An 11,627-nucleotide genomic window follows, 5' to 3' on the forward strand; every position below is an offset into this window, starting at 1 on the left:
TTTCAATTACACTTCTAGATATCGATGTTAAGTAAATAATACTACAAGAATTTGATTGCAAAATTATTCACCATATATTTGGGTTTAATGGAGAAAATTTAGAAACTACTTTAAAGTCCAAAATGGGGAAATACTTTTTAAAAATCTGGTCTACCTATATAATGACAGTGAGTTGTGGAGAGTATTGACTAGCCATAGATGTTTTAGATATACTTACAATATATTGAAAAGCAAATTTTGACAGAATATATTCAATATGATTCTATATTTGTTTTAAAATTTGTAGGTGAATAGGCAAGGGCCTACAAAGGTATAGAAAATAACCTCTTTAAAGTGGTTGTTGTATATATTTAATACATGTCTCCTTTTATAGCAATGCCCTTGTAAAATGAAATAAAAATTTTTAAATGTATAAGCCTAACCAGTTTCTCAAACCTCAGAAAGAAATACTACTTTAAGAAGATGAGTAGGGAAACACACACTATCCTACATTGCTGGTGAATATAAACTTCATGGAAGAAGCATTTGAAAACAGACTGTTTTTTAATTGTCTATAAGACAATTAAAAATCCTTAGATGTCAGCAAACATTCAGCTACAAAGGTGTGCTCCATACAATGAATCTTAAAAGGAAAAAACTGGAACCACTTCAACATACATCAAGGAGTTGTGCTTTAGAAATTAAAGCTCATATATACAATGGACTATTAAGAAAAATAAAATTATGAGAGTTAATAATTTGGTAAGAAATAAATTATAGTGAAAATATACCACAGTGACACAATGCATAATATATTACATTTTGAAGGTATTTATTTATGTACATGTTTACTTATTCAAAGTGTTTCTTGTCAAGTGATGGAATTAGTAATAATTTTGACTGTACCAATTTTAAAATGTTTTCTGGTATGATAATGTATTATTGTATAAAAATGTCTAAAATAAATAAAAACCAAAAAGCTCCTGGTACCCAGATTAAGAATTGGGAGAGTGCAGAAATTATTATAATACAAATCCTGAAAATTATCCAAGTATACAGGTCTTCTCACAATACTTGAATACCTTATGAGGGTAAACTGGTACTATCTTTATGGATGGTAATTTAATAATGCAAGCAATTTTACTAAGATTTCAAACTGCCCAAATGCTTTGATCTTTTGTTTCTTCTTCTAGCAATGTTTTTTCAGGAAATAATCTTGAATGTCAGCAAGTTTTGTGCAATATAATGTTCTTGTCAGCTTTGGTCTAGATAGGAAAAAACACAGAAATAAACTAGATGTTCAACAATGAAGAAATATTTAAAACAAAGCAAATACACTTACATCTATATCTGAATATGGATATAGATATGACCATATATATACATATATTTATCTATCCCTCTATATATCCATACACTGGAGCACTAAACATCCATGGAAACTATTTTAGAAGAATATTTAATGAAATGAAAGGAAGTTCAAGTATATATATCTATACATCTATATCTATCTATATATTTCTGTATGAAAAAGCAGATACTGAAATACCATGTACATAAAAATTCACATATATATAATATATATCATATGAAAAATATTGACTAGGTACAGATGAAAATGTATCAGGAAGGTATGGGTGGTCATTAGGATTGGTTACTGGAGATATTAATTTTCTTCTATTAGCTTGTCTGCATTGTGATTTTTCCTGCAATGAAGCTGAATTATTTTTCTGACAACAGTGAGAAGGGTGGGAGTGGGAAGAGGAGAAGGGGAGATAAATAGTGTTTACATCCAGCAAAACAACCAAAGACAATGAAATATCATTTGTAGCATATTAAGATGGCCATGAGAAACACTTGCATGCACGCGCACACACACACACACACACACACATCAATTATAGTAACCAGGAGACTAAGCAGGGGAAATGGGCATATTCTTTTTACTAGCTGTGCTGGCTGCCACGAATACAAATCGGTACAATGCTTGTGGAAGGGGCCATTTGTCAACACAACAGTAAAAGTCTTAATAATGTCCATATGTACTGGTCCTGCAAGTCCACACTTAAGGAAACCGTCTGGGATGCTCCAGAAGATTTGGCTTGACAAGGATGGATTCACTCATCAGTATGCAGTATTGGTTTTAAACACAGCTAGGCCCTACTTGAATGTCCAACAATGCGGGAATGATTACAGAAATGTTAAGGTCCATAGAGACACTGGAGCACTCTGCAGGCACTGAACATGACATTTGGAAGCCTGTTGAACAACATGGAAAGACGTTCAATGGGTTGATTTTTGTTCGGTTTTAGCTTCTGAAAAAGAAGATTAAGAAACACCACATACACCAACCATTCTGTAACAGTGTGTTAAGAGGGAAGATGGGTTGGGGTGAGGGAGGGAGAGAGAGTGAGAGAAGAGAGCCTGGAAAAACAGCACACCAAAAATATAAAAATGGTTGCTTCTGGATAGTAGGATCATGGGGAGTAATTATTTTCTTGGTTTTTCCTCATCTGATTTCATCTCCTTCCTGATGTTTCTACCTTGTAATTGTATCACCTTGCAGTAATAAAAAGAGAAAGAAAATGCTTTTTAAACCAAATCACGAGGAGAATAGGCAGGTGTAACCTATCAAATGGCACAGATTAGCAAGATTATTTACAATGCCCTTGTTGGGGGAGGGGGGTAGAAGGAGACTGAGTGGGTACAGAAGGGGACTAGAGAGAAGGTGAGTTGGGGTGGAAGAGAAGGGGAGTTGGGGTGGAAGAGAAGGGGAGTTGGGGTGGAAGAGAAGGGGAGTTGGGGTGGAAAAGGAGGGAGCCTGGGGAGGGGAGAGGCAAGTAAGTGGGGAAATGGGAAGAGAGAAGGGGGTAGAGAGAGAGGAGAAACCTGCACTCCAGTTACAATACAATGCTGGTAGGGGTGGGGATGGGCCAGGGACTGTAAACCCGGTGAGAGCCAAGGTTTGGCTCTGCTGGCTTTTTCTCTCCTGGTGTGTCTTCATCGCACAGTGGCCTCCTCCTCAGTGTCTTCCTCGAAAGCCTTGACGTCAGCACTGGTGGACTGCCTGGCCCAGGCTCCCCTTTCGGCCTCCCGTTCTTTGTGCGATTTGAATCTCCCGACGAAAATTTTGCGGTAGTTCAGGAATATGCCATTCATCGCGTCGATGGCCCGCTCGGCGGACTCTTGCTTCTGGAAGTGCACGAACCCGTAGCCCTTGGGACCCTTTTCGTCGCAGGCCACTTTGCAGGAGAGGATGTTGCCAAAAGCCGAGAAGATGTTGTATAGCGCCTTATTGTCGATGGTCTTGCCCAGGTTCTTGATGAAGACGTTGCCCACGCCACTCTTGCGAAGCGAGGGGTCCCGCTGGGACCACATGATGCGCACCGGCCTGCCCTTGATGACATCAAAGTTCAGGGTTTCCAGGGCCCGCTTGGCGTCCACCGGTTGCTGGAAGTTGACATAGGCGTAACCCAGCGAGCGGCGGGTGATCTTGTCCCTGCAAATACGGATGGAGAGGATGGGCCCCGCGGGGCTGAACTTCTCGTACAGCATTGTCTCAGTCACCTCGGGGTGCAGGTCGCCCACGTAGAGCGAGGCCATGGGGAAGTCCGGGTTCCCCTCGGCGCCCCCGCCAGTCTCCGCATCCGCATCAGTACCCGCGGTGGCTGCTGCGGCGGTTGCCGCCTCCACCGACGCCGCCCCCGCAGCAGCGGCACCAGCAGCAGCACCCGCACCCGCATCCGCAACCGCATCCACAGCTGCAGCTACAGCCGCATCCGCCTCCCCCAAGGGGGGCACCGCAGCCTCCGCAGCGGCGGCGGATTTGGCAGCGTTGGCCTCTGCCCCCGCCGCGGACGCCAGCGCGGCCTCCACCTCCTCCCCAACCAGGGCGGCCGTAGCCTCCCCCAGGGTGGCCTCCGCCGCCGCCTCTTCTACCGAGGCCTTGGCCTCCACCTCAGCCTCCACCTCTGCTTCCGCCTCCGCCACGGAGGCCTCCGCCACCGCCTCCGCCACGGTTGCCGCGGCAGCCTCTGCTGCCGCCGCCGCCGCCGCCGCCACGGTCGCCGCCGCTGTCGCCACGGTCACCGCTGCCGCCGGGCCGCTGCCGCGACCTCCCTTCTAGCGAGCTGGAGGGCGGAGAAGCAGGAGTGGACAGGAGGGCGGCTGGCCGCCGGAACCCGGGCCGAGGATGCGAGCGAGAGCCGGGGTGGGAGACCCGGGACCAGCCGAGCTGGCAAGCCCAAGTCACCTGGGATGGCGAGAGCTGCCAGAAGCACGCCGGTCCAAGTCACTGCACCCTGAAGCCTGCTGCTGCCGCCGCCGCTCGGTCGTGGGCTTGCGTGCGGGGCGCGGGCGGTCTGGCAGGCGGCGTGTGGTGGGGGGCGGGGGTGTTGGCATCTGTGGTCCGGGCAGCTGGGAAGGCTTCTGTCTCTTTGGTTCCCCCTGTGGCTGCTCCGGGGCTGCGGGGCCGCGGGCGGTGGGAGGGGGCTGGAGTAGGAGGCTGTGGTGAGGGGCTGGGGCCGGCATGTGAGTACCAAGCCGTTAGGGCCGCCTGCATTCTTGTGAAGAGGAAGCTAGGGAAAGGGCTTCACTGCAGACAGGAGGAATACGGGTTAGATTTGGGGGGAGGGGGAATTTTACCCCCACTGCATAGACTGTTTAAATTATTAAATCAACTTTGCAAGAAAGGGTAGGGTGGTGTTGAGAGTACACTTGCCTGGCCCAAACAGAGCCAAGAAAAATAGTTTTCTCACATTCAGGGGTTTCATCCCCCCATCCCCTCCCCCGTATCCCCAGTGCATACACACTCCCCAATATCTCCACCACCAAGGAAACAACTCCTATTAGGAGACTCCCAAGCTCCCCATGCAGCCTGCTGACCCATTTTCTCAGAGATCCCTCCCCCTTTTTCCAGCTCTTTCCTTCTTCTGCAACACATGAAAAAGAGAGAATAAAGAACGGGTATTCGTTCTTAATGCCATGCCACAAATATGTAAGGGTCCAGAAGGCAGGAGAGCACAGACTGGTGTTGAGCTTGTCCTTGGGAAACAGACAATCTGGGCTGGAACCCCTGCACGGATCCAGACTATGGGAGAACTAGGGACCTAGGGCTCTGCACACCCCCATCACCAACCCCTCCAGCCTGGAAGTGGGGGGATCAAGAGCACCTTTCCCTTAGCGTTGTCCTCAATTATAAGATGAGGAAAGTCAAACCCAGGGCTGAGAACAGAGCCTGATCCAGAGCAGGCACTTGCTTATTCTTGGCTCTGTCCTCAAAGTGCAGCGGCCCTCAACCTGAACCAAGAAATGCACATCCTTGTTCCAAACACAAAAAACCTGAAATCTCCCTCTAGAAGGATGTGCGTGGTCCCAGTTCACCAGCTAATACCTACAGAGGGCTTATCAAGTACTAGGCACAAGGGGCTAAAGGGCAGGCAATATGGTAAGTGAGCAGTGAGTGTTGATATGTTGGAGGTGTGTGCTGGGTGAGAAGAGGTGAGCATTGTGTGTTGTGGGAACAGAGAGGCCATGCAAGGCCAAATGCTGAGGGGATAGATGAGGGAATAATCATCAGAGTTGGCTGAGTAACAGGGGCTAGAGCCCCATTTCTTGAAGAAAGGAGGACCAAGACCCTAACTCTTCCTGGTAGGAATCAGGTAAGGCTGCACAGAAGAGGGAATCCCTGAGGTGGGCTCGGAATGATGAGTAGTAGTCCACCATGTCAAGGCAGGAGCAAAAGCATTCCAGGCAGAGGGATCAGTCTGTGCCCGAGGCCCTATGGTGTGACAGCACAGGCATGGTCACTATGGTCATGCCTAACAATGTGGTGTGAATGTAGAGCTCATGGTCCCCAAAGAGCATACGGTAAGAGATGGGCCGAGAGGGTACGAGACCCTGAGAGGCAAGCCAAGGTGCTTGGAATCCGTAGACCCAAGGTCAAGTCCAGAGAACCACTCTGCATGTTCAACGAGGGAAGGGTTATGACCAGAACTTCAGAAGAAATACAGATTAATCATCAATATACTTATGAATGCATGCACATAACATGTACACATACAACATTGAGACAGAGCTGACAGAACAAGAAAAAAATCAGATGTGACCACTTCCAAAAGAGTCAGAACAACCCTTCCCTTTCCTTCCATAAATAGGTGTCTTCCAGTTGCCATGAGACAGGCACTGAACCGTGAGCTGTGGGGTCAGATATAAAAAATGACCAATCCATAGTGCCTTCCCTCAGGATGTCTTCACTGCACTAAGGCTCAGGCTACCCATACATATAACAGAAATGCCAGCAGAGGACTATAAGTGCTATATAATTGGACTAGGACGGCCAAGGAATTCCACCTGCCCAGCACATATTCTCTCCTCCCCCCTCCCCCTTCCATCCACAGTCTTTGGGTAACAAAAGCTGTTTTCTGTGGTGGCAGTGTTGGCTACACCGGGATAGTTGCACATTATAGAACAATTCTGAACAGGAGGAACTGACCAATTCACCGTGGGGTGTGGGGCAGTGCGAACTTCCCCATTGCTGGCTGGAAAACAGCCCAAGATGGCTGAGATTCAGACACATACACAGGCACCTTGCAGCTTGCAAAGTCGAGCTCTCTGCCCCCGGACAGGGGCTAGTGCCAGCAAAGACCCTAGGAGAAGCCTACTGTACAGCCCATACTTTACCAAGGTGACCATTGGCACCACTGTTAGGAGCCATCTCCTGGGGTTCTGGGTCGCTTGCAGGCAGGGGGCAAGCAGGTGGTTGTCCGAGAGAAGTCTGGGGAGGCATTGGCCAAGGGGGAAGATGACGTGACTGCTGAGGGAAAGGGGATGTACGGATGATGAGAACAGCTTCTCAGGTCATTGCTAAGAAGCAGAAATGTCAAGGGAGGGGGCAATTAGGGCCCAATTCAAGGACCATGACTCAACAAGATCTCTCTTTCTCTCTGGCTTTGGTTTCTGGTCCACAGAACCGACAGAAATCAGAGGCACCAAAGGGAAAAAAGAGGTTCAGGGAAGTCAAGCTGTGGCCAGCGAATCCCCAAACCTAGCAAGTCTGAAGTCAATGTCCAGGCCCCTGAACCTGTAGCCACAGGAACAGGGCTGCTACAGTGACAAGGACAGCAGCTGGGGAATGTGCTTCAAGACTCCTTTCTGGGGTCTCCCTGGAGACTGGCCTGCTCTTTTTGTTTGTTTGTTTGTTTGTTTTTTGAGATAGTTCTTGGTCAGTTCCTGCCATCTACAGTCCAGTGTTCTGACTACTACCTGTTGTGAGGGAGGCAAAATTAAAGTGCCCCGGGAAGCTTCAGTGGAGGGAGGGAGGATTCCCTTTATTGTGAGAGGAAGAGCTATTTATTTCATTCATTAAATTACTCAACAAGTGTTTATAGAGGATCTACTCTAGCCAAAGAGTCCCTGCTGTTAGGGAGCACAATTTCTGGTGGGAGGGACAGACAAAAATCAGACCAAAAAATATGAAGGTAATTGAAGTTGCTATGAATCCTCTCAGGGAAGTAAGATAGATATTACCTAGAACCCAAGAGAAGTGGCAAAGCAGGAGATACGAAGTTCAGGGGGGGCCTTTCTGAGCTCAGTGATAACCATCCAGAGGTGCAAGAACCAGGGGAATCACCTGCCCAGCACTTCCAACAGGAACGAGCTTGGGGTGTTGGAGGGACAGAAAGGAGGCCAATGCCCAGTGAGTGAGTGGACAGAGGGAGCAGGGGAAGGTGCGGTGGTGGGCATGGAGGGGCCAGGATGAGGAGTTTGCTTTTTATTCAAAGTGCTACTCATAGGCAGAGAGAGGTGCCATGATCTCATTTATATCCAATAAGATCTCTCTGACTGCTCTGTGTGGAAAATATTGCAGGATTCAAAGGAAAGCAGGGGGATCAGTTATAAGACTCTTTCGGTAGCCCAGTTGAGAGACGGCAGTGGCTTGGCCCAGTCTGGCAGCATGAATTTAAAGAACAGTGCATGGATTCACACGGATTCATATTGGAAGTAGAAGAGAGAGTATTTAAAGCCTGGAGACTGGGTGGGATCACCTAGAAAGAGATTGCAGTCAGGAGAAGAAGGAGCAGGGCTATCCCCTGAGACACTCCACCATTTAGAAGTTGGGTTGGGGAGGAGAAGCCAGCAAAAGAGACTGAGGAGGACTGGGAAAAACATGACTTCTCTTCTCTCCAAGGTCATTGCATGTCCATCTGCAATGTCCTCACTCAGGTCCTGCTGCACATGCTTGGGAGTTGGTTTTAAATGGACAACAAAAACTTTGTGGACTAGAGTTTGGACCTCTTTCTCTCAGTGGAGCTCAGTAAGTTCAGACTGATGTGATGACATTCAAAGAATTTTTTTGGGGGGGTGCTCTGCTCTGCCATTCCATATGGCCCACCTCCCTCTTCCTATCAGGAGGGAGAAATAGAAAGCAGTGGAAATGCTGTTCAGAGAGCAGAGAAAAAAAGAGTAGAAAAGAATGGAAGGAGGTAGGGGATGGAGGTACCAATGGGGAGAGGGACAGATCAACACTCTATGTAAAAGTAAATCAAAAGCACTGGAAAGAGGTTTCTACCTAAAGTAGCCTCCTCCCAGGATTTCTTTGTGACATAGCTATAGGGAAAATGCTTAGGGGAATAGGGTACGAAGGCATAGCCTTATTTTTGAGTGGTAAAATTGTTTCTGTCAATTCACATTTTGCCCCCAAATTTGCCCAAATAAAAATAATGATGGGACACAGGGTAATAACCAAGCAGCCTTAGGCTTTTATTTAGAAAAAAACAGAAAGTGTTTGGATGTGCCCCTGTCATTAAAAAATAGTATCAGTGATTGTTAAAGTGTCCTTTATAGATACCACAAATGTAGCAATTGGTCTTTTGGATCCTTATAAAGTGAAGAGTTAAGGGAGCATGATATATGGAGCAGGGAAGGAATGGGAATCCATCCCGTAGAAAGATGAGACAAGGACATAAGGGCATAGGTACAATCATGCTTATCACAGAATAGTTCGTATTCGGCAGATGAGGACACAAAGCAAATACTTATCAGTTGAGAAATAGCTGGATACATTTTGGTGCAGCCATTCTATGGATTCTTAGGCAAATTTTAACAAGCGTGAGTTATATCTACATGGCCTGATTTAGGAGGATTTCCAAAATGCCCTATTATTAAGTAAGAAAAGTAGGTTGTAGAGACTGGAACTGTATATGGTTCCATTTTCATGAAACAAACAAAAAAAGATGAAGTCCCCTTTGGATCACATACATATTTGAGTGCCTATTTGGCACCTCCACTTGGATGTCTCATAGGCATTTCATCCTTAAATGGCAAAAACTGAACTCTTTATCTTCTCACCCCATACTCCCCATAACTTGGATCCTCCCACAGTCTTCCCCCATCTGGGTCACTAGACCACCATCCATCCCGGTATACAAGTGAAATAAAAATGGAGGGTACCCTGGTTTCCTTCCTCTCGCACATGTTCCTTTTGCCACCATCCTAGCCTTCAGCAGTGCCCTATCATCTCTACCTCCCAAACACCTGAATCTCTCCAATTCCACTGGATTCCACTAATTTGTGTCTCATGGATCCCCACCATAAACTCTTAACTGGTCACCCCACTTTCACCAAAGTCCGTTCACCATCCAATAGTCAGACTGATCTTTTTGAAAGTCAAATCACATCTTTTGCCTCCCCTACTTAAAACCCGTAATGGCTCCCCATTTTGTTTCAACTGAAGTGCAAACTCCTCAACATGACTTATATATATTGAACTGCCAGCCTCTCTCTTCTCACCTATCTATAACCTGGCCAACATGGGCATTATTGGAATACTCCAATCGCGATCCTTCCTGAGCACTTGCACCTACCAGAAATCTTCTTTCTCCATCCTTTTCTATCATGAACACGATATTAAAAATACAAAAAAGTAAAGTGAGTCACAGAACACATACCCACGTACACATCACACAGAATGAAAAAAAATAACATTTTGTCCTAATTTGTTTCAGATGATTAGAGTTTTACGGCAATTAATAAACAAATTGTAAGTACATCAATGTAAATACAGCCTGTGTCCTCTTTGGAGCCTTCTCCAATTCCGTTCCCCTCTCTCCCTCCCTAGAGGCACATAACATACCTAGCTTACGTCTGGGTGTGATTAAAACAGAAGACAAGTCCTTGGTCTCTCTCTCTCTCTCTAATTTCTTTTTCTCTCTGTCTCTTTCCCCCATGCCTTTCCATGAGGTTGAGGATTTATTTGACCCTTTCTCTTTGTCTTTCACATGCAAGCAGGGACCACAAAAGGGATTGTAATTAATGATATTTGGGTTCAGGAATGGCCATGAGAAAGAAAGAGGCCTATATTCCTAGCAGTTCTTGTGTGTATTCCTAAATTCCAGGGCCTAGATTGGTGGAAAGAGAAGAATATGGGCCTTGGAGTCAAGTTGACTTGTAAGCAGTATTCCAGAGCAAAGCACTTAACCACCCTGAACATCAATACGTGTTTCAAGTTTTAGAAACCCTAATTGAGCTTCTCAGGAATTTCCTTTGCCACAGATAGTTTTTCCCAAACCTCACTTAGGAATCAAGAACAAAGGGCTGTGTTGACCTATGGTTTTACTTAGCATTTCAGACATTTTTCTCTCTGGGAACCAATTCACCTTCCAACCTATGATTAAAGTTTTAACTAACACCCTTCTTAGGCAGTTTGCAGAGATCTTATAACATGTAATACAGGCACACCCCAAGAACATGAGCTACCAGCTGGACTACCTTGGTCAAGTTGCTTTACCTTACATTTAGTTTTGTAATCTTCAGACTCCTGGGTGGAAAGACTCTAGACTGCGGGACTGAGAGGATTAACTTCACAGACCAGCAGCCAATCCAGGAATGTGATGTGTTTAGGCCTGCAAGACCTAGCCAGATTGGCAGTTGCCAGCATTGGTGGTCGGCGCATTTGAGTTTACTCACCTCTATTTCTCATTTGTAGTTTCTGCTCTTTTTCATCTATTCCTTATATACTGCAGTGGTCCTTCTCTGGTCTCCTGAGCCCTGGAACCACTGCTTTGGACAGTTTCTGCCTGTTCTCTATGAAGTCGTTTCCTTGTTTTTTAATCCACTCTGAAAGTATCTGACTTTTAATCAGTATATTTAGGTCATTCATATTTAAAGCAATTATTGATATAGTCAGATTCATGTTTGCCACATTTGTATCTGTTTCCTGTTCACTACACTTGTTGTTTGTTTCTTTTTTACCCCTTTTCTGCCATCTCTTGTTTTAATTAGTCCTGTTTTATCTTGTCTTTTAGCATACATTGTAGTTTTTTTTAAATTAATTGATTTCCCTAGAATTTGTAATGTACAGTTACAAGTAATCTAATTCTCCCTAAAATAATCCTATGTTCTGTGACGTGTAGTTCATGTATCTTACAACAAACTCTTCCCAATCCCTTCCTCCCATCCCTTATGACTTTCCTGCCATTCATTACAGTTAACCATATGATATAATCACCCAATGCATTTTTGCTCTTATTACTTTTGAGAAGCATTCATTTCTTAGATCAGTTAAGAATAAGCACAATGAACGATTTTATTTTACCTTCATTTATTCCTTCTCCAATGATCTTCCTTTCATTATATACAGCCTAGGTTTT

At 45.5% G+C, this 11,627-nt stretch overlaps 1 protein-coding gene across 1 annotated transcript; it reads right to left on the reverse strand.

Moving 5' to 3' along the window:
- Positions 1-785: 785 nt before the first annotated feature.
- PABPC1L2B (poly(A) binding protein cytoplasmic 1 like 2B) lies at positions 786-3,935 on the reverse strand. Its single transcript, XM_037821706.1, has one exon. It carries the CDS (start codon positions 3,580-3,582, stop codon positions 2,980-2,982), a length of 603 nt encoding a protein of 200 aa, XP_037677634.1. The 5' UTR covers positions 3,583-3,935; the 3' UTR covers positions 786-2,979.
- Between the last annotated feature and the right edge of the window lie 7,692 nt (positions 3,936-11,627).

Source organism: Choloepus didactylus, chromosome X, assembly GCF_015220235.1.
Source record: "Choloepus didactylus isolate mChoDid1 chromosome X, mChoDid1.pri, whole genome shotgun sequence".
In the NCBI taxonomy this organism is placed as follows: Eukaryota; Metazoa; Chordata; class Mammalia; order Pilosa; family Megalonychidae; genus Choloepus; species Choloepus didactylus.